We start from the raw sequence: 24,187 nt of genomic DNA on the forward strand, positions 1-24,187 counted from the left end.
AATAGTGAGGGAGAAATGGAGCTCTGTTCATTTGTTAGGCGCTACTTGGCCTGCTAACAGTGGAAAATTGCGTCTGAGATGCGCGCGCACACTTCCGATGAGAAGTGCGCCAGACGCAAACTTGGTAAAGGGGTTTGCGCGCGCGCATCTAACGACTGCTGGCAGCATTTGGAGCACTGCCATTTTCGAACACCACACTCCGGCCTACGCCCTGTCTTAACGTCTCACAGCTGAACATGACATTAAACAGCATGAAGGACCCCCCACCAGTGCTACTTTAAGGGATCATAAACTACTTACAGGTTAGTTGTTGGATTATTTATTCTGGCTGCTAGTGCAATTGTGTGCCTTTTTGGAGCTTTCCTATACCTGCCTAAATTTTCATTAGTATATAGGGAGTGGTCTGGCTAGTGCTGAAGTACTTTTTGTTCATTTAAAAGCTTGTGCTGAAACAAGTTTCTTTCAGCCATGGGTCGCCTGGTAGATCTTCCTCTTTGGAATTGAGCATGTCTGGGAGAATGAAGAGAGGCCACGCAGAAGATGGAGGAGGAGGGCTCTCAGCAGGAGGCCATATCCTCCGAGGGTCTTTAGGGAACAATTCTGTTACCTCAACTTCAGCGACAACCAATGCTTGAGACGTTTTTGCTTCACTAAAGTGGTCGTAACTGAAATCATTGGTTGCAGCATGGGTGGTGGAAGGCTGCTGACCTCCAATTGAGGAGACTGTAAATGGCCTTGGAGGACGACCTCGAGCAGCTCTGGGCCTAAAAGGCCCAGTTTCAGACTGCACCATTTCAGCGTGGGCTGCAGCAGTCTGGCTGGCTGGCTGACAGGCAACAGCAAGGGCACTAGCGGAGGGGCAGGGCTGGAAGCAGAAATGCTGTCATCCTGAGAGAGGAAAGCAGTCCTGTGCTGCATGAAATCACTGCCACTCTCCGGGGTAACGCCTCAGCAATCCTACTGATCTGTTGGAGGACAAATTGATAGACTGCTTTGAGGCCCTGGAAGCCCCTTTGAACAGTGGTATACAGAGCCATGATGGCAACAGTCTAAGCTTGCAAGGCAGAAGTCTGAGCTTTAGAAGAATGAGAGGGGATCTCATTGAAACTTATAAAATTCTGACAGGACTGGACAGACTAGATGCAGGAAGGATGTTCCCGATGGTCGGGGAGTCCAGAACCAGGGGTCACAGTCTAAGGATAAGGGGTAGGCCATTTAGGACAGAAATGAGGAGGAATTTCTTCACCCAGAGAGAGTGGTGAACCTGTGGAATTCTCTACCACAGAAGGCAGTAGAGGCCAATACATTAAATATATTCAAGAAGGAGTTGGATATATTTCTTAAGGCTAAAGGGATCAAGGGGTATGGGGAGAAAGGAGGGACCGGGTACTGAATTTGGATGATCAGCCATGATCGCATTGAATGGCGGAGCAGGCTCGAGAGGCCGAATGGCCTACTCCTGCTCCTATCTTCTATGTTTCCACTGCAGCACTCGAACCATTGATGGAAGCTGTTTGAAAGAAGAAAAGATTTGCATTTATATATCGTCTTTCACAACCTCAGGATGTCCCAAAGCACTTTGAAGCCAATGAAGTACTTTTTGAAGTGTAGTCACTGTTGTAATGTAGGAAACGTGGCAGCCAATTGCGCACAACAAGCTCCCACAAACAGCATTGTAATGACCAGATAATCTGTTTTTGTTATGTTGATTGAGGGATAAATTTGGCCAAGACACCAAGAATAACTCCCCTGCTCTTTTTCGAAATAGTGCCATGGGATCTTTTATGTCCACTTGAGAGAGCAAACTTGGTTTAACATCCCATCTGAAAGACAGCACCTCCGACAGTGCAGTGTTCCCTCAGCACTGCACTGGAGTGTCAGCCTAGATTTTTGTGCTCAAGTCTCTGGAGTGGGACTTGAATCCACAACCTTCTGCCTCAGAGTCGAGAGTACTACCCATTGAGCCACGGCTGACACTGTGCTACAAATGGAAGCTGTGACATCGGCCATCAGACACTGCATCCGCAGGTGTGTTGATGGAGGTGACCATCCGTTCCATTTTGGAAAGGATGGGCTCCAAGGTCTGCGCAAAGCCCAGTGCCAAATTGGTGCTGGACTCCGCCATGCTCCTTGACATTGAGCGCAGGCTTTCTGGCAGTCTTTCCACAGCACCAAACATTTGGTTATGTACACCCGTGCCAGCCTTCTTCTGTAGCTTGGCCCATTGAAGTCCTCATCTGAATCCTCTGCAACAAAACTACTGTGCAACCTCACCCTCTGGTGCCTGGCACCTGCGCTATCCTTTCCTCCTGCCCTGGCTCCTGCGCACTTGTGCCCGGTGTCTCACCATGTGCAGATCCCTCCTCTATCCGAGTCTCTAAAATACGTGCAGTGTCAGTATCTGGTGGCTGTGACATTAAGATCGAGTGATGGTGTCTCTTCATCTTCACTGTCTTCTTACTCTTCCTCCACTGACTGGGAAGGTTCCATTTCTTGGGTATCTGAAATTAAAAAGGGACACGGGTTGGGTTGTGGCGAGGGAAGAGGAGAAAGTAAGAAGTGTGTGCTTACACCATCTGCAGCTTCTAAGTCAGAAGAGATTGAGGGATGAGGGAGAAGTGGGGTGAGAGAAGGAAGATTAGGTATGCAGATACCCTCAGCATTGATCGCTTCAGCCCCGCCAGTAGCCACGGCCTCAGTGATGCCCATTCCCATGATGGCCAGCACTGTCCCTCCATGGGGGTTAAAACATGTAGACGTGCTTGTCCTCCTCCAGTTCTTTGCTGCTGCCTGCTGTTATGCGCCACTTCCTCCTGCAAGAAAGAGGGAAGTATATCAGTGAGTGTCCTGCAATATGTTTGGGTGATGTGGCTGTAATGGTTGAATAGTCACCAGCATGTGCGAGCTCAGATTTGTGGGTGCGAGACTTACAACAATGCTATGCATTGTATAAAGGTAAAGTATATGAATTGAAGGGTTGAGTACTAATTGATGGAGATTGTTGGTAGGTGGGTGATGGAGGTGTAGTGAATTGAGCAGTGGTGCAGTTGGTAGGATATGTCATTTGAAGATGAACACACCATGACAACTCATGTGAGATAATTAAACTTCTTGCTGCACTGCATCTATGTACTTGAAGTCACCAAGATGGTGGCTGAGGGAAGCCCAGTAGACATTGTCTATGAAGACTTCCAAAAGCTTTTGACAAGGTATCGAAAAAGAGGCTTCCCTACAAGATCAAAGCATCTGATATTAGTGGTAATATACTGAGCTGGATTGAGAACTGGCTGGAAGGCCATAGGCAGAAAGTAGTTTTTAGATGGATTTAGATCTGTTTAGAGTCAGGTTATCAGTGGTGTTTTGAAGGGATTGGTCTTGGGACCATTGCTCTTTACTATTTTTATTAATGTTTTAGATGTAGGTGTTGTGGGTACGATTTGCAAATTTGCAGATGATACCAAGATCTGTGCAAATGTTAAGACTAGATACTCGACTGCTTCAGGTGGATCTTGATGTGTTGGGGGATTAGGCTTGTGACTGGCAAATGATTTAAATTGGAAAAGCGTGGTGTTATGCATGTTGGTAAGGTACCTGCTCAACATACATACACCCTTTAGGGAAAAGCTTTAAAGAAGGTGGAGAAAGAAAGAGATCCGAGTGTTCTAGTGCAGATCTCTAAAGGTTCATGAGAAATGCTGTGAATAGAGTTAATAAGGTGTTGGGGTGTAATTATAGGGCAATTGATTATAAGATAAAGCATAGTATTTTGTTCTTGTACAAGACCTTGGTCAGGCCTCAGTTGTAATACTGTGTCCAGTTTTGGTCTCATCACTTGGTGGGTGATATTGAGACTTTGGAAAGGGTGCAGAGGAGGGCCACAAGATTAATTTCCACTTTAAAGCATCTTAGTTATCAAGATAGGCTAAAAATACTTGGACTGTACACTTTAGAGAAACGTAGACATAGGGGTGATCTGATCGAGGTTTAGAAGATAATGAAGGGAGTAGATTGTTTTCGAATTGACAGTTTGTTCCAATTAAATAGAATAGGGAGGACCAGTGGTCACAATTTTAAGTTGTATGAGGCCAGATCCAAGTTAGATGTCAGGAGGTGGTTCTTTTCTCAGAGAATAGTGGACCTCTGGAACAGGGTGCTGGCTCGTGCGGTGGACGGCGATTTGCTGAATTCCTTCAAGCGAGAGCTGGACCTTGTAGTGTATGTACCTTTAAGAGCCCCTGTGTACTGTAATACCGGTAGTGACCACTTGGGTATATAAGCCTGTATAGTGTCTTGTATCTTTTAGTTCACCTCCAGACTTTGTTCAGTAAACACCTGTTAAACCAACTCCTGCATTCCGTGTCTCCATTAACACACGGATACAACAGTGGCGACGAATTGGAAACGGACTTACCTGCAATTCGGCAGCACCTCAAGGAGATCGATTCCTCAGACGAAGGTCAAAGAAAAAAAAAAGAAAAAAAAAAGAAAAACTGGTTTCACCAGCTAGCCGGGCTGGTGGCAGGTACTGCACTAATCCTTCCTGGTCGGCGGGCTGGGGCTCGATCAGGTGGCTCTGCAGTGGGGCCGAGCAGCGAGTCGGAAGGCGGAGGCAAACAGAGACGGAGGGTGGAGCACTCGGGAGACGGCCGGCGCTGCAAAGCAGGTCGGCGTTCGGACCAAGCAGAGGGAGGGAAAAGTCCCAGAGAGTCCGGCGGGAACAAGTCTCCAACTATTAAAAATATCTGTGTAAATAAAAACCACGGAGAACAGCGTTGTCAGCAGCGGCAGCGGCGGGAAAGCGCGGGAGGCGCCATTTTTTTCTCGGCAGGGAAGAAAGGAAAGCGCGGGAGGTGCCATTTTTGATTTTCAGGATGCCTAAAACTGGCAATATTACTGCTTTCGATAGTGATATAGAGGATTGGACCACATATGTGGAAAGAGTGGAGGTATATTGCACAGCGAATGAAGTAGAGGATGATAAAAAGGCATCGGTACTTCTAAATCTGATGGGCGCAAGGACATACGGGCTGTTACGAAACTTAATCACTCCAGCCAAACCGATGGACAAGAATTTTAAGGAGATTGTTGATACCCTACAGGAGCACTTAAACCCAACACTGCTGCTGATAGCGGAATGATTCAAATTCTTCAGGAGGAATCAGCACAAGAATGAAAGTAAAGCTGATTACCTCACCGAATTAAGAAAACTGTCAAAGCACTGCCAATTCGGGGCAGGACTGGCAGATTCTCTATGAGACAAATTTGTCTGCGGTCTCCTAAGTGAAGGAACACAGAAAAGGCTACTTTCTGAGAAAGATTTGACACTGGACAAGGCTTTCAGTGTGGCTGTATCATACGAAGCAGCAGCAAGAGGAGCTGCAGAGATACAGCAAAAGCCACAGGACTACATCCATGGGAGTGGCCCTCATCTCCATGGCAAAGGGTACATATCGACTTTGCTGGTCCATTTATGGACTCAATGTTCTTAATCGCGGTTGATGCACACTCCAAGTGGCCGGAGGTAATAAAGATGTCCTCCACCACCACGGAAAAAACCATCACAGTATTAAGGACCATATTTGCCAGGAATGGGCTGCCTGAACAGATCTGTTCTGATAATGGACCGCAATTTGTGTCCGAAGAATTCAGGAAGTTCTTAAAAAACAATGGGGTTAAGCACTACACGTCCGCCCCATACCATCCCGCCACCAATGGATTAGCTGAAAGGTTTGTCCAGACCTTCAAGAAGGCCATAAAGGCCATGGGTAATGAAGACATAAATCTACAACATAAGGTAGATAACTTCTTGTTTGCGTACAGGAATGCAACACATGTGGTTACAAACCAAACTCCCGCCATGATGTTTTTCAATAGAAGACTAAGATGCCGGCTGGATTTGATCAAGCCAAACATCAGAAGGGATGTAGAGAACCGACAATTTCAAGGCATGAATGAAAGGCCAACTAGAACCTTCCAGATAGGTCAACAAGTTTTGGCCCGGGACTACCGTACCGAGAAATGGCAGCCTGGAACTATTTGCACACGACTAGGACCGCTGATGTATACCGTGGACATTGGAGAAAGTATAATAAGGTGCCATGCTGACCAGATCATAGAGTCATCCGAAAAAGGACAACCTACACCACAACTCTATACGCCTAATGATGAAGCAGAGATACCCATAGTATTTACCTCCGATCCGGTGATACTAGAACCAGATGAACCCGACACTGGCATTCAAGCCAAATCGACCTTGCCAAAAGAACCTACTACACCACCGAAAACTACTACACCACCGAGGTGTTATCCGGACCGAGTCAGGAAGCCTCCAGAGAGACTGACTTATAATTGATTAACTGCAGCAAATGTGTAGATTATTGTTCTTGTAAACATGTTAATTAATGATTACTTAAAATGTTATGTACCAATTATCTAAAAGGGGAGGAATTGTAGTGTATGTACCTTTAAGAGCCCCTGTGTACTGTAATACCGGTAGTGACCACTTGGGTATATAAGCCTGTATAGTATCTTGTATCTTTTAGTTCACCTCCAGACTTTGTTCAGTAAACACCTGTTAAACTAACTCCTGCATTCCGTGTCTCCATTAACACACGGATACAACAGACCTTTTTCTGGCTGGGGCAGAGATCACCTCTTACAAAAGGTAGGTACTGCAAAGAGTTATCAGGGTCAGAGTGATCTCCTGGACTTGTTTCGATCGACATAGATCGGGGGGGTGGGCGTCGGAGAGGAATTTCCCAGATTTTCTTTCCCCAATTGGCCTGGGTTAATATCTGGTTTTCCACCTCACCCAGGAGATCACCTGGTTTTGGGTGGGGTGAAAAGTGTATATCTTGTGATACAGAAGGTGTCACAATTGTGTGGGACAGGCTGCATGGACCGGTCAGTCTGTTCCTGTCTCATTGTACGTAAATTCGTAACTCCCATTTTTTTCATCTCAGGTCTTTTTTTTTCAAATTTCCATCTAATTTCGTTGTCACTTTTTTTAGATGCTAGTGTTCATTAGCATCTGGTTAAAGACCATTGCCTGGAATTTCCGAGATGGTGTTCCCGATCTTCTGCAGTAACTTCAGCTGAAGATCAGTGGAACCCTGGAGAAATGGCACGAACAACTAAAAATGGCCGTTAGCACCGTTTATCTAGGGTTTCCGCTGAAGTTACAGCCGAAGATTGGGAGAACCCTCCTGAAATTCTTCCCCATCCCAGTTTTCTATTGATTTTTTAGAACTGAAAATACTGACTTCCCAAAAATCCGTACTTCGTTTTCCAGCTCTGAATTTCAATTCCTTCTGATTCTGAAGCGCAGTCAGTTTGAAGCGCAGTCAGTTTTGCTAAACCTAGAGCACCATGGAAAAAGGTGGAAAAGAATACGCTGGGAATGAATACTGATGACATGGACGCTGCATTAGTTAATATTTTTTCTCTGATTTTAGATGAACCGTTGCCTTTTATATTTTTTGTTCCAATTTTTACACACTTTTAAAAAGTTCAAGATAAACATTGGAAAATTTTTCAAAAATAAAGAAACAAAATGTAGACCTCTAAATATGATTTAAATATATTTCAGATGAGGAAGCTGTTCTGGAAGAGGAAGCTGTACCTATAAAGCAAGAAACTTCACCTTTAGCATCAGGTATGTTATCAATACTGTTAATTTCATTTCATTAAAATGTCATTATCTTGTAATATATCTGTTGCTGCTTGTGTGTAATTTGGCTGCCGCATTGCAACAAAGACTACACTTCAAAAAAGTAATTTAGTGGCTGTGAAGCGCTTTGCGACATCCTGAGGTCATGAAAGGCATTATATACATGCAAGTTCTTTCATCTCTTCTTTTGCTCCCTCAGTGACAAAAGTTTCTGAGGTAGCTGTATGGTGGTTTCCAGGGGGACATTGGGGCATTGAGGTCAGGTTCTTGGAGGCCCAACATAGAGCTGCACGCAGGAGAGGCCTGTAGTTGAGATTTAATTTCTCATCGCTTCTTCTGGTGCTAGATCTTGACAGGGTGAGCCTGTCCTGTGATGCCACTGGGCAATATTAGTGACCTGGGACATCCAGGCATCCTAGGCCTGGACAAAGCAATACACTTCCGGTGCATTGTTGCTGCCCAGAGCAGGGGTGGCATCAGAAAATTTACCCTCTTGAGTCTGTAGTCTATTCATAATAGGGGGTAGCCCTTACAGTGAGAAAGAACTTGAATTACATAGTGAAAAACATCCAAAAGCATCTCATATCCGGTTAAGTGTGGTCATTGTTATGTAGAAAAATGCAGCAGCCAAATTGTCCACAGTGATGTTCCACAATCGTGAAAAAGACTAAAAAGTTTTGAGTGGAACTTGAACCCATGACTATTGACTCAGAGGCAAGAATGTTAACACTGAACCATAGTGACACTCTGCTGCTAAATTTGGTGTGGTCCATCCACTGTGCTATGGGCCTGTGGATTGTGCCAGCATTTCTGTCTAACATATAAAAGTGGGGGTGTATGATTGACTTTATTCTTAGAATCGTAGAATGGTTACAGCACAGAAGGAGGCCATTCGGCCTGTTGAGCCCGTGCTGGCTCTCTGCAAGAGCACTTCAGCTAATCCCACTCCTCTGCCCTTTCTTGGTAACAATATTTTCCTTCAGGTACTTATCCAATTCCCTTTTGAAAGCCACGATTGAATCTGCCTCCAGCACCCTTTCAGGCAGAGCATTCCAGATCCTAACCACTCGCTGCGTAAAAAAGTTTTTCCTCATGTCGCCTTTGGTTCTTCTACCAATCAGCTTAAATCTGTGTCCTCTGGTTCTCGACCCTTCTGCCAATGGGAACAGTTTCTCTCTATCTACTCTATCTAGACCCCTCATGATTTTGAACAATTCTATCATATCTCCTCTCAACCTTCTCTGCTCTAAGGAGAACAACCCCAGCTTCTCCAGTCTATCCACGTAACTGAAGTCCCTCATCCCTGGAACTATTCTTGTAAATCTTTTCTGCACTCTCTCTAAGGCCTTCACATCCTTCCTAAAGTGCGGTGCCCAGAACTGGACACAAAACTCCAGTTGAGGCCGAACCAGTGTTTTATAAAGGTTCATCATAACTTACTTGTTTTTGTACTCTATGCGTCTATTTATGAAGCCCAGGATCCCGTATGCTTTTTTAACCACTTTCTCAATCTGCTCCGCCACCTTCAACGATTTGTGCACATATACCCCCAGGTCTCTCTGTTCATGCACCCCCTTTAGAATTATACCCTTTCGTTTATATTTCCTCTCCTCGTTCTTCCTACTAAAATGTATCACTTCGTACTTTTCTGTGTTAAATTTCATCTGCCTCATGTCCGTCCATTCCACCAGCCTGTCTATGTCCTATTGAAGTCTATCACTGTCCTCCTCACAGTTCACTATACTTCCAAGTTTTGTGTCATCTGCAAATTTTGAAATTGTGCCCTGTACACCCAAGTCTAGGTCATTAATATATATCAAGAAAAGCAGTGGGCCTAGTACCGACCCCTGGGGAACCCCTCTGTGTACCTTCCTCCAGTCCAATAAACAACTGTTCACCACTACTCTCTGTTTCCTGTCACTTAGCCAATTTTGTATCCCTGCTGCCACTGTCCCTTTTATTCTATCGGCTTCAACTTTGCTGGCAAGCCTATTATGTGACACTTTATCAAATGCCTTTTCGAAGCAGGGTAGTTTTTAAATGGTGAGAGATTGGGAAATGTTGGTGTTCAGAGGGACCTGGGTGCTTTTGTACACGAATCACTGAAAGTTAACATGCAGGTACAGCAAGCAATTAGGAAAGCAAATGTTATGTTGGCCTTTATTACAAGAGGATTTGAGTATAAGGGTAAAGACGTCTTACTGCAATTATATAGGGCCCTGGTGAGACCACACCTGGAGTATTGTGTACAGTGTTGGTCTCCTTACCTAAGGAAAGATATACATGCCATAGAGGGAGTACAGCGAAGGTTCACCAGACTGGTTCCTGGGATGGGGGGATTGTCCTATGAGAATAGATTGAGTAGACTAGGCCTATATTCTCCAGAGTTTAGAAGAATGAGAGATGATTTCATTGATACATACAAAATTCTTACAGGGCTTGACAGGGTAGATGCAGGGAGGATGTTTCCCCTGGCCAGGGAGTCTAGAACCAGGGGTCACAGTCTCAGAATAATGGGTCGGCCATTTAGGACTGAGATGAGGAGAAATTTCTTCACTCAGAGGGTGGTGAATCTTTGGAATTCTCTACCCCAGAGGACTGTGGCGGCTCAGTCGTTGAGTATATTCAAGACAGAGATCGATAGATTTTTGAATATTAAGGGAATCAAGGGATATGGGGATAGTGCAGGAAAGTGGAGATGAGGTAGGAGATCAGCCATGATGTTATTTAATGGTGGAGCAGGCTCGAAAGGCCAAATAGCCGACTCCTGCTCCTATTTCTTATGTTCTCCTATTTCATATGTTTTTAATTTTGTCCCAGATTATCATTTCTAAAAGCTTTCCCATTACCGAGGTTAAACTGACTGGCCTATAGTTGCTGGGTTTATCATTTCACCCTTTTTTGAACAAGGGTGTAATACTTGCAGTTCTCCAGCCCTCTGGCACCACCCCTGTATCCAAGGAGGATTGGAAGATTATGGCCAGTACCTCTGCAATTTCCACTTTTACTTCCCTCAGCATCCTAGGATGCATCCCATCTGGTCCTGGTGACTTATCTACTTTAAGTACAGCCAGCCTTTCTAGTACCTCCTCTTTATCAATTTTTATCCCATCCAGTATCTCAACTACCTCCTCTTTCACTATGACTTTGGCAGCACCTTCTTCCTTGGTAAAGACAGATGCAAAGTACTCATTTAGTACCTCAGCCATGCCCTCTGCCTCCATGCATAGGTCTCCATTTTGATTCCTAATCGGCCCCACCCCTCCTCTTACTACCTGTTTACTATTTATATGCCTATAGAAGACTTTTAGATTCCCTTTTATGTTAGCTGCCAATCTATTCTCATACTCTCTCTTTGCCCCTCTTATTTCCTTTTTCCACTTCCCCTCTGAACTTTCTATATTCAGCCTGATTCTCACTTGTATTCTCAACCTGACATCTGTCATTTTACTGCTTCATCTTACTCTCTGTCTCTTTCGTCATCCAGGGAGCTCTGGCTTTAGTTGCCCTACCTTTCCCCCTCGCGGGAGTGTACCTCAACTGTACCCGAACCATCTCCTCTTTAAAGGCAGCCCATTGTTCGATTACAGTTTTGCCTGCCAATCTTTGATTCCAATTTACCTGGGCCAGATCCATTCTCAACCCACTGAAATTGGCCTTCCTCCAATTAAGCATTTAAGTGGAAACATTCCCACTCTTTCAGCCCCATATTCCCTCTCTTAGACATGCATAAAATGCTAACACATATTTACAGTATAGAGCAGAATTTGAAATTGCGAGCTCTTGGTGCGAAATCGCACCCTTTGGGATTACCAATTGAGAAATCATGGATACATCCCCCATGAGTTTTAGTTTATATAACAGAGAAAATTATGGGTGGCACCCGCGATTTTCCGATTTGGGCAAGGCTTCTTATTGGAAGCATGCAATTGTAAAATTGGCCCTATGCTGTAAATATCAACTTGAGTGTTTTGTGTTGTAAATCTATCCTGCATCCACTGGTTACAAAATATGGCATATCTTGAGAGTCAGCCCAAACAGGTGGTCTTATGTGATGTCGGAAGGGAAGGTCATGCAGTCAACATCTTAACATAATTTGTGTCATCAACATCAGAAATGCACCAAAGGGATGGCATTGTTTGTGGGCCTATTTTGTGACTTCTCCTTTGTGAAGCACATTGGGCCATTTTCTACATTCAGGACACTAAGTACATGTAAGTTGTTACATGCAGGACATTTCCATTATAAAAATGAAGGTAGCCTTAACAATAAGTCTCCTCTGTCTTATTTGGTCGATGGAGCAGAACCTGATCACTCAGTGACTGAGATCAGGAATTGGGCTGCTTAAGGATTGAATCTGCATCCATTTCATTCACATGTTTTTGCTCCACCAATTTTTTTCATTGTGATAATCTTTGAGAAATAGATGTTGTAATAAATATATTAAATGATTGCAAATAGTAGAAAAGTCACAAGCAATTATCAAATGGTATGAATGTGTATTAGGCATGTGATTATGAGAGGCAAAGAAAGTATTGGTTTCAAAAATAAACCACACAGAATTAAATGATTACCATGAGTCCACATGTGCCGCTTAAATATTATTGATCAAGAATGATGATATTTCATGTTTTTCTATATTTTGCAGGAGTTCGTTTATCTGCCTCAGGTAATTAATGCCTGTTACAAGTTACAGTTGTTTGGGTGGGGTGGAAAGAGTAATAGAATATTCCTGGTGGCAGGTAAGGAATTTTGATGGCTTTTATGAGTTTTCAGAAAAGGTTCTATCTGGCAAATCATCCAGCACCATACAAACAGTTTCACTGGTCATTCCATCACAATGACACAAAAATAAGGAATTAGGGCCACGAAATTCAACACCTTAGCACCGGCTATTAAGTCCAGTTTCGGCAAATAAATGGCGGCTACCTCGATTCTGCCCACTTCCGGTCGCTCTTCCGGTCGCAACGGCCACCATATTGGGCAGGTCGGTAGCACGGCCATTGCCTGCGTTCACCAGAAGAATGCTAATGAGTCAGATCGTGACATTTGATTTGATGCACAACCTGCTATTTTGGACGTCGCCGCTCAACTGTACGCCCTCTCCAAATCACGCACAGCTGCACGAGGGCCCGCCCACCAGTGGTATTTAAAGGGATCATCAACAATTTGCAGGTGGCTTACTTTTTGATTTCTACTAGCTCTGTACAACCGTTTGGCGCTTTCTAGAGTTTTTTAACGTTGGTGAGGTGAGAGGGAGTGGTACTGCAAGTAGAGAAGGCCTTGCTTCTGAATTCAAGGGTTCTGCTCAGACCAATTTTCTCGCCACCGGATTCTTCCAGTCTGGAGCAGGAGACATAGCTAACATCTCCCAGTTCGCCGTCCATCGCTGCATCCGGGAGGCCACAAAGGCTCTGTATTCCAGGAGAAGGGACTTCATTGTCTTCTCTCTGAACAGAGAGAAGCAGGAGGAGTGCACATGTGGCATTGCCAGGATATCGGGCTTCCCCATGGTGCAGGGCGCCATCGACTGCACACACATGACTTTGCGGGTGCCGCATATCCTGAGATGTACTACAACCGCAAAGGCTACCACTCACTTAATGTGCAGTTGGTGTGCAACCGAATGGCCTACTCCTGCTCCTGTCTTCTATGTTTCCATGTTTATGCGCATATTTCTGTTAAAACAGAGAGACTATGCATGTTTGTGTGTACATGTATGAGATTGTGAGAAAAACATCCATTTCAAATATACGAGACTGTGCTAGTTGCACACTGTTTGAATATCAAACAGTGTCCCTTTGTGTAACAGTGGAAGTTATTTTAACCTATCCCACTGGGCGGGTTCAGGTCGGCCGCCTGTTTTACACCTGCCCATTTTTATTCTCCATTGAATCTATATAAAATGGGTGGTGAACTCGAACCAGCCCATTTCCCGCCTGGTGTATTACACCTTATCCTCTTTTTCCCTTATTACTTCTATCTCGCCCTACACAATCTGCATAACCACACACTTCTCTCTCTCATTGCTCTCCCTTAACACCACAAACTAACTTCTGTCCCTCTCTTTAATTTCAGGTGCTGAAGATGTGGCAGCCTCTGTGCCAGTGCAGGAAACGGAGGCCAGCCTTCCATAAGATGCACCGTCACTTGATCTCACCCTCACAAGCACCAGCTCAGATACGGGATCCACATGCACTAAGAGGCTAGGTAAAGGAGCTGTTTCCACATGCTGAATCACTAAGCACAAGTACTCAGGAGCTAGAGCAGCAGAATAGGACACCATAGGTGCCAGCTTGCCAGAAGGAGAAATAGCATACTAGCTTTGCTGCAAAGGACTTACATGTTGACTTCGATCAAAGAAGGCTGATGGGCTTACACCAGGAAATGCTATGTGAACTGGGCAGCCTTCCAGCGAGCTTGCACACAAAATCGCAGAGAACGGAGGAGTCCAGCTCCAACTTATGTCAAGGATTCACACAGAACAGTCTGTCCAACATGGACCGAGCAGTAAGCTCTATCAACACCACAGTGGTGTCCCCTGTCAAGGAGCCTCTCTTAACAGTTCTCACAGTTGCCATGGAAGCTCAGAAGGCTGCCATTTTGGCTGTGTTGACTATGTCACCTGACTCCTACACTCTGTTCTCAAGGGGAGCCATAGAAGTGCTAAGCCGTAGTCCCAGGAGACAGACCTTGGTTGCATGGGAGAAGCACCTGCTGTCCTCTCAGGATGACAGTATGCCTGATCTCCTGCGACCCAATCCGCCAGTGCCCTTGATAGTGCCACACAGCCAGCTTGGTCAAACTGCCTTGACCCACGCTGAGATGCTACAGTCTCCAGCTGGGCACTCTAGGTCCAAAGCAGCTCAAGGTCACCCACCACGGCCGTCCGAAGTGTCCTCAATGGAAGTTCAGCAGCCTTCCACCACCCAGACTGTAGCTACTGTAGAAACACCTTGTAGGAGTACTAGGATAGAGAAGGGTGCACGTAATCTTTTTTGTTGATGATGACATACTTTGATAATATTTGTTTGATAGATTTGTTTTTGTTCTGGATTTGGCGTTAGTGTTTATCTTTATCGTGAAGTGCCAACTTAGGGAAGCTGCAACACCGCACTACATACATGCTAAACAGCGGAAGCAGCATGCTATAGACAGAGCTAAGTGATCCCACAACCAGCGGATCAGATCAAAGCTCTGCAGTCCTGCCACATCCAGCCATGAATGGCGGTGGACAATTAAACAACTAATGGGGAGGAGCAGGCTCCATGAATATACCCATCCGCAATGATGGCAGAGCCCAGCACGCGAGTGCAAAAGACAAGGCGGAAGTATTTGCAACCATCTTCAGCCAGAAGTGTCAAGTGGATGATCCATCTCGGCCTCCTCCTGAGGTCCCCACCATCACAGAAGCCAGTCTTCAGCCAATTCAATTCACTCCACGTGATATCAAGAAACAGCTGAGCGCACTGGATACAGCAAAGGCTATGGGCCCTGACAACATCCCAGCTGTCGTGCTTAAGACTTGTGCTCCAGAACTAGCCGTGCCTCTAGCCAAGCTGTTCCAGTACAGCTACAACACTGGCATCTACCCGACAATGTGGAAAACTGCCCAGGTATCTCCTGTCCTGAAAAAGCAGGACAAATCCAATCCGGCCAATTACCGCTCCATCAGTTTACTCTCAATCATCAGCAAATTGATGGAAGATGTTGTTGAGAGTGTAATCAAGCGGCACTTACTCACCAATAACCTGCTTACCGGTGCCCAATTTGGATTCCGCTAGGACTTCTCAGCTCTAGACCTCATTACAACCTTGGTCCAAACATGGACAAAAGAGATGAATTCCAGAGGTGAGGTGAGAGTGACTGCCCTTGACATCAAGGCAGCATTTGAACGGGTGTGACATCAAGGAGCCCCAGTAAAATTGAAGTCAATGGGAATCAGGGGGAAAACTCTCCACTGGCTGGAGTCATACCTAGCATAAAGGAAGATGGTTGTGGTTGTTGGAGGTCAATCATCTCAGCCCCTGGACATCATTGCAGGAGTTCCTCAGGGCAGTGCCCTAGGCCCAATATCTTCAGCTGCTTCATCAATGAGTTTCCCTCCATTATAAGATCAGAAGAGGGGTTGTTCACTGATGCTTGCACAGTGTTCATTTCCATTCACAACTCCTCAGATAATGAAGCAGTCCATGGCCGCATGCAACAAGACTTGAACGACATTCAGGCTTCGGCTGATAAGTGGCAAGTAACATTTGCGTCACACAAATGTCAAGCAATGACTATCTCCAACAAGTGATAGACTAACCACTGCCCCTTGACATTCAATGGCATTACCAAGGCACAAGTCAGGAGTGTGATGGAATACTCTCCACTTGTCTGGATGATCCAACAACACTCAAGATGCTCGACACTCTCCAGGACAAAGCAGCCTGCTTGATTGGCACCCCATCAACCACCTTAAACATCCACTCCCTCCACCACCGGCGCAAAGTGGCTGCAATGTGTACCATCTACAAGATGCACTATAGCAACTCGCCAAGGCTTCTTCCACAGCAACCAAACCTGCGACCTCTACCATCTAGAAGGACAAGAGCAGCAGGCGCATGGGAACACCATCACCTCCAAGTTCCCCTCCAAGTCACACACCATCCTGACTTGGAAATATAACGCCGTTCCTTCATTGTCGTTGGGTCAAAATCCTGGAACTCCCTCCCTAACAGCACTATGGGAGTACCTTCACCGCACGGACTGCAGTGGTTCAAGAAGACAGCTCACTACCAACCTTCTCAAGGGCAATAAGGCTGGACTGAAGGATGGCATTGGCTAGTGATAGTAAGGGCGGTGGTAAGGATAGTGGGACTGTTGGTTTATTAGGAATGGGAGGACTGATGTAGGTAAAGTGCTCCTTGATGAGCCGCTCTGTGAGATCTTTGGCAGGCTGTGGCACTGGTGGCTGACCCTCTCCTCCTCCTCCTCCTCTTCATGCTCCTCCTCCTTCTCTAATCCTCCTCCTGTTGCTCTTGCTCATCCTCCTGCACATTGCTTCCCAGGTGGTGGTAAAGGCTGGTTCCTCATTATGGCAAAGTTTCAGAGCATGATACCTGCTCAGGAGTGTACTGCGATGCTGCTCTGAAACGGTACAGGCAGTGGAAATCGTTGCTTCAGCATGCCGTTTCTCATGGTGGCTTGGCTCTCGATGTAGGCGAACCTACAGCTGTGCCCGGGTTCCTGATAGATGTCTTGAGCCAGTAGCCAGCCTCTAATTTGATGGCATGGTTGGACTAGAGACGGCACAGAATACTGGCACAGGATCAAAGGATTATGACTTCTGCCAGGATACTGGGCACAGACCTGCATCATGCACTTCTTGTGCTTGCAAACCAGCTGTACGTTGAGTTAGTGGAATCCGTCTGATTTATAAAGCTGCCAGGCTGGTGGTGGAGAGCACAGAAGGCAATGTGTGTGCAGTCTATGGCTTGGCAACTTGCACGATGGGGAAGCCTGCCATGCGGGCAAAATCTAGTGCTTTCTTGTCTTGCTTCCCTCTGTCCATAGGCGTAGAGAGCCTCAGTAACCTCCTTGATACATCGGTAGATTGTGAATTGGGATATGTTGCTGATGTCAGCTGATGCAGCCTGGAAAGAGCCCGTGGCACAAAAGTTGAGGGTCACTGTGGCTTTGACTCAAGGGCTGCAACAGGTGACATATCTCGGTGACAGCCTCCTTGTAGAAACGAAGGCGCTTGAGACATTTCTGCTGAGTAAAGTTAATGTAGGAGAAGTACTCCCTGAATACCTGCTGTAGGTATGCCCTCCTCGTTATCCCTATTGTGCCAGCTGCTCCTGCTCTCTGTTGTTCTCCTTACTGTTCAGTCCAGCAGCACTCCCTGCTCACTTTATTAACTTTATAAATGTTTTCCAGCAGGCCAATATTCATATAAACTCTGCAAGAGCCAGTAAAAGAGAAATAATCAACTTACCTGCATTTTGGTTGTAGCCCTTTAAGTAGCACTGATGGGGGATCCCTCATGCAGCTGAACACAAGTTCAGCTGTGCGTGTTTAGGAGAGGGTGTTGTTTGGAATGTCAACGTCAAAAATAGCAGGTCTTGCGTTAAATCAACGTTACATATAGACTGACGTCATGATCTGCCTACTGTGCATACTGCCGGCACACCCACATCCTGCCCGTGCTATCACCCTCACCAAGATGGCAACCAGCACGAGCCGCACTGGAAGTGGGCGGAAGCGAGGCGGCTGCAATTTTTTTCTCCAGACCGGCCTTAACTGCCGGCGCTAGGGTGCCAAATTTTGCGGCCTCTGTGTCTACTCTACCAAAACCTTTCATAATTTTAAAGACCTCTATTAGGTCCCCCCTCAGCCTTCTCTTTTCAAGAGAAAAGAGACCCAGCTTGTTCATCCTTTCCTGATAGGTAGAACCTCACCATTCTGGTATCACTCTTGTAAATCTTTTTTGCACCCTCCCCAGTGCCTCTATATCGACCTAGAAATTTGTGGCCGCCACAAAAGCTGCCGATGCAACTGAGACCGGAGGTTAATGGCCACTGAAAATGGTGGCGCTGGCTCGACCGAAAAAATTGGCACTGGAGACTAATTATCATTAGCCCAGCGCTTAACTCACCATGGAACGCGTCCTGGTGGCGTTGGTCCCAGCAGGAGGCTCCAATGTGCTGTGTCCCAAGCGTCGTTGCTGCTAGAACAGCCTTCTGAAAGCAAGGCTGTGATTTCAGAAAGAATTGTCGTTTTCTTAAAAGGGCAATGCATTGTCGCCTTCTGTAATTAAAAAAATTTAAATTATGTAAAAAGATGTAGTTTTTAGCTCTTACAGCTTAACTGCCTTCAGAAAAAAAAATTAACAACGCAAAGAATTCTCAAATGGGCGTCTTCAGCCCTTAAAGCTGAATTCCCTTCCGAACATTGCTTTGGTTCCCTTACCCTTCCCTCTTGTTGGAATGTACCTAGCCTGTACTTGGAACATCTCCTCCTTAAAGATCACCCATTGTTCCATTACACTTTTTCCTGTCAGTCTTTGGTTCCATTTTACCCTGGCTAGATTCTTTTACATCCCATTGAAGTTAGCCCTATTCCAGTTTAGAAGTTCCAATCTAGATTGTTCCTTGCTCCTCTCCATTGCTAATCTAAATCTTATGATACGATGATCACTCGTAGCCAACTGTTCTCCCACAGACACTTGGTCGACCTGACCCACCTCATTCCCCAGCACCAGATCCAGCAATGCCTCCTTCCTAGTTGGGCCAAGAACATACTGGTCAAGGAAATTCTCCTGGACATATTTCAGAAATTCCTCCCCCTCCTTTCCCTTTACCCTAGCATTTTCCCAATTGATATTTGGGTAATTAAAGTTCCCCAATATCACCACTATATAGCTCTTGCATATCTCTGCGATTTCCCTGCAGATTTGCTCCTCTACCTCCCTCTCACTATTTGGAGGCCTATAGAGGGTGCAGAAAAGATTTACGAGAATGATTCCGGGAATGAGGGACCTCAGTTATGTGGATTATTTGGAGAAGCTGGGGTTGTTCTCCTTAGAGTAGAGAAGATTGAGAGGACACTTGCTAGAGGTGTTCAAAATCATGAGGGGTCTGGACAGAGTAGATTGAGGGAAACTGTTCCCATTGGCAGAAGAACCAAAGGTGACATGAAGAAAAACTTTTTTACTCAGTGAGTGGTTAGGATCTGGAATACAATGCCTGAAAGGGTGGTGGAGGCAGATTCAATCAAAACTTTCAAAAGGGAGTTGGATAAGTACCTGAAGGAAAATTTTTTGCTGGGCTACAGGGAAAGGGCGAGGGAGTGGGACTAGCTGAAGTGCTCTTGCAGAGAGCTGACACGGACTCGACGGGCCGAATTGCCTTCTTTTTGCTGTAACCATTCTATTATTCTTATTCTATGATTCTAGTAGGAATTCTATTATCTTTCCTACCACCGATGTTAAGCTGACTGGCATATAGTTCCTTGGACACGCTCTATCTCTCTTTTTAAATATAAACATAATGTTAGCTATCCGCCTGTCCTCTGGCACTACACTTTTTTCTAATGAATTATTAAATATGTGTAATAGTGCCTCTGCTATCTCTTTCCTAGATTCTTTCAAAATGCGCGATGCTGTCTGTTTGGATCAGGGGGTTTTATCCTCTTTGAGTTTGATTAGTTTATTTAATATTTCTCCTCTTTTTATTTTAAATCTGGTTATATAATTTCTAATCTCATCTTCCAATGTCATGTCCACCTGATCTCTCTCCCTGGTAAATACTGCAACAAAATAATTATTTAATATTGCTGTCATTTCGCTATCGCTGCCTGTGATTTTGTCCTGTCCGTCCCTTAGTGGCCCTATTCCCATCCCAACTTTCCTTTATTTATTTCTGTGCCTGTAGAATATTTTACTATTTTGTTTTATGTTCCTTGATAATTTATTTTTGTTGTTCCTCTTTGCCTTCCTAATTATCTTCTTCATTTGCACACAACTGTATCTGTAAACTGTATAATCGAATCCCCTAATACCACAGCTTGTCTGCAACTCTTTCTTTTTACTCCTCCTTCCCTAACAGGCTGCTGGATTGCCTCAGTGCATAGCACTTCCTTGCCTGTCACCACCATCTCTTCAGTCTTCAAATCATCTCTTTCCAGAGGAAAGAAACTGTTGGAGAGCACCAGACTGACTGCTTCTGCCCCACAACTGGATAATGACTTCTGGCCTTGTTTCTAACAGAGTCCCACCCTCCTCCTCTAGGTACCAGTGTCTCCTGTCCTACTCCGACCCCCAGTGTGGTCTTCTATAATACCTCTACCTCCATCTATAAAAACTTCTCTCTCCCATATATTTTGATGCATGACCATTTCAGTCTTGAGTGCATAGACCAGCTTTCAGTTGTTGCAGATGAAACCCTTCAGGAAATAGGCTTGGAAGACAAATATTTCACAACCTCTACAATGCACAAAGTATTCCAGGAATGTGCACCTTTAAAGTTTGAATGTTGTTTGATTTTTAAAAATATACCCAGAGGCAAAACCTCTTCAATTAAATTCCTTGAATTCCCGCTCTCTTTTTTCTCTTCTGCTATTGTACCTCAATTAATTTTCTTAGCATGTCCATCCCCCCTCTGCATCTAATTTTCACTCTCACCGAATTGCTGTTTTAAAGTCCTCACTCTGTTCCAGCTCACTCTACTGTGATCTTTTTTGAGCATTTTTGTTCCAAGTTACTTCACTATCAATTATTTTTCCTCTGCTCGACCAAATTTATAATTTTTAGAGGTATAATAGTTGTATTTTCTTGTATCAATAAAAGGATGATACCTCATTTGTCATTCTACACATTTTTAATTGATACTGATAATATTTGTAACATATTGGTATTTCTCATTTTATTTTTCAGATGGCAATGCGCATAAATCCTCTTCTGGTAATATATTTGGAATGTCTAAATTCTTTACCTTTTACAATTTATAATGACACAAGCTAGCCTAGATTTTCATCCAGTAAGTTTATTGCTTATATTTAAGACATTTTTTTTCTTATTCGTTCATGGGATGTGGGCGTTGTAGTGTATGTAACTGTTCTACCTTTAAGAGAACTATTGTATGTAACCGTCCACCTTTAAGAGAACTATTTTAGGTGTGGCACTACTTTATCTTGGCTGCTGTATACTGTAATACCGACGGTGACCACACCGGTATATAAGTGCTGTGTCAGGATTTATTGGGCAGATTCGCCCTGACCTTCGAATAGTAAAGTCCTGTTAAAGTTACTCTTGTAGTCTGTGTATTAATTCGCCATAATACCTACAGACTTTACAGTGGCGACGAGTTCGATCTTACCCTGCGGCAACAATACTTCCGAAGCAGTTAACGAGCGTCGAGAAGAGGCACCCGCCCTCGTCGTTCTGCTGAGAGAAAACTCGAGTCTGCAGAGCAAGGAAGAAGGAAGAATTCAGACACGAAGCCTTCCATCAGCAACAGGCACTGATTGTCCCTTCTGCCACGGTGGTGAGTGAGCCGATCAGCACGAGAAGCAAGTCGGCCACGGTGACTGTGAGTAAAGGGAAAATAAAAAAATAAACGGAGGATAAGGGCGGTGAACTCGACCACGGTCGGGGGAAAGGAGCCGGACAGAAGTCGGGCCCAGAGGCGCTGAGACTGGGGCAGCGTGGAGCACGGAAGCCGCGGTACAAGCGGGCTGGGAGACGCAACGGCGTCGTGAGACAGCTAGACCGCGACCGGCGAAAAAGGCCGGGCAGCGACCGAGGCCACAAAGCGCTGCGACCGGGATCGTAAGGCGCGGGAAGATATAAAAATAAATAAACCGCGGTGAACTCAGCCGCAGCCTGGGAGGAAAGCACCGGACTGCGAGAGGGCTGGGAGGCGCGATTGGAGTGAAAAAGGCCGGGCAGCGACCGAGGCCACGAAGCGCTGCGACCGGGATCGTAAGGCGCGGGAAGATATAAAAATAAATAAATCGCGGAGAACTCAGCCGCAGCCGGGGAGGAAAGCACCGGACTGCGAGCGGGCTGGGAGGCGCGATTGGAAGCCGCTGAGGGAGAGACAGAGCCCGAGCGAGCGGGAGAGACAGAGCCCGAGCGAGGGAGACTGAGCGAGATCCAGCCCAGCAGCTGAAACTGTTCGCCGTCAACGGGTTGTACCCAGCGCCGGTTGCCCTGCCGAGAAAAGGGAACAAGGAACGCACTGAAGCCGACGCGCAGGCTGCGAACCCCGAAAGCCAGCGGTCGTCGCCCGAGGGAAAAGCTTACCCCTCCCGCCAGGGGAAGAAACGCGGGAAGCCGCCAGTAGGCGGGGAAGAAGACAGAAGTGGGAAACCGCCATTTTGAAAGTGGGCGGGGAAAGAAGACAAGCGCGGGAAACCGCCATTTTGGAAAAAAAAAGTTAAAGAAATATTTCGTTGTTGTTTCTCAGGAAGAGGGTGAAGATGCCTAAGCGTGGTAACATCAACGGTTTCGATTCCGATGTGGAAGATTGGGCCACGTATGTAGAACGCATCGAGATATATTGTAAGGTCAATAAGATAGCAAATTATGACAAAGCTCTAACCTTACTAAACTCAATGGGTGCGAAGACATACGGGTTATTGAAGCATCTTCTATCACCAGCTAAACCGGCGGATCAGTCTTTCGCTTATATTGTTGCTGTCCTGAAGGATCATTTGAACCCCGCACCGCTGATGTTAGCGGAATGATCTAAATTTTACGTGAGAACGCAACTAAAAGAGGAAAGCAACGCAGAGTACCTGGTTGAACTGCGTAGACTAGCAAAATACTGCCAGTTTGGGGTAAATCTGTCGGAGGCACTGAGAGACAAGTTCGTGTGCGGAATGTCGAAGGAAGGAATACAAAAACGACTGCTCGAAGAGAACGATCTTACACTTGAGAAGGCTGTCCTTATTGCAGCATCGCACGAAGCCGCAGCGAGAGGCACGGCGGAAATGCAGCGGAAGACAGCGGTACTCAGTATGGATCAAATGACTTCGGGTACAACGAAATGTTATCGTTGTGGGAAGACAACACACGATCAGAACCAATGCTGGTTTAAAAACCAGGAATGTAGGAAACGTGGCAAGCCTGGTCACATAGCTAAAGTATGCCGGTCAGGAAAGAAGACCAGCAATAATAAGTCACCGCAGAAGAAGTACAGAAAGGTACATAAGGTGACTGGGAAGAGTACAGATGAACAGAATTCGGATTCAGACTCCAACAGCAAGGAACTGGGTAGTCTGAGGATTCACAATGTGAGTAAAGAAGCTGACCGACAAACTATCTGGGTCACACTACAGATTGCAAAAGTCCAAGTGAAAATGGAAGTGGACACCGGATCGGCGTTGACGGTCATGAATAAGCAAGATTACAAAAAGTTGTTCAAACATATTCCCCTACGGGATACGGAGATAGTATTGCAGACATACACGGGGCATAAAGTATACCCCATCGGAAAGATAAAAGTCAAGGTGAGACACAAGGGCAAAGATCACCGAGGAATGGACATGTATGTGCTACCCGAGGGAGGTCCACCACTTCTGGGACGGGAGTGGATCAGGAAAATAAAGATAGACTGGCACTCACTAAACACAATGACGGTAGATTCCGGAAAGGAAGATGTCAAACCTGAACGGTTGTCCAGAATATTGGACGAAGCTAAAGAGGTATTTCAGCAAGGACTGGGAACACTGAGAGGAATTAAGGCAAAAATCAAGATTGCAGAACATGCAAGCCCAAAATTTTTCAAAGCCAGATCGGTACCTTACGCGATACGACCTGCTGTGGAGGCAGCACTGGAAGAGCTTGAACGTTCAGGGGTACTGTCTAAGGTGGACTGGAGTGAGTGGGCCACGCCCATTGTTCCCGTCATGAAGTCTTCATCAAGTAACAAGCCAGGGGGACCGGGAAAGGTCCGCATCTGCGGAGACTTCAAGATCACAGTTAATCCGGTGCTTCACACGGTACAATACCCGCTTCCGCGGATTGAG

The 24,187-nt window shown here is 45.6% G+C and overlaps 1 protein-coding gene across 1 annotated transcript in view; it reads left to right on the forward strand.

Moving 5' to 3' along the window:
* Window positions 1-21,163, forward strand: part of LOC147104262 (uncharacterized) — a 270,460-nt gene extending 249,297 nt beyond the window's left edge. The window contains exons 20-22 of the mRNA XM_085962175.1: window positions 7,589-7,654; window positions 12,318-12,338; window positions 21,090-21,163. Coding sequence (XP_085818301.1) covers window positions 7,589-7,654; window positions 12,318-12,338; window positions 21,090-21,163 — 161 coding nt within the window. The remainder of the gene's footprint in view (window positions 1-7,588; window positions 7,655-12,317; window positions 12,339-21,089) is intronic.
* Window positions 21,164-24,187: the final 3,024 nt, after the last annotated feature.

This window comes from Somniosus microcephalus, chromosome 19 (assembly GCF_052327205.1).
Source record: "Somniosus microcephalus isolate GS21.2 chromosome 19, FLI_Smic_1.0, whole genome shotgun sequence".
NCBI classification, from domain to species: Eukaryota; Metazoa; Chordata; class Chondrichthyes; order Squaliformes; family Somniosidae; genus Somniosus; species Somniosus microcephalus.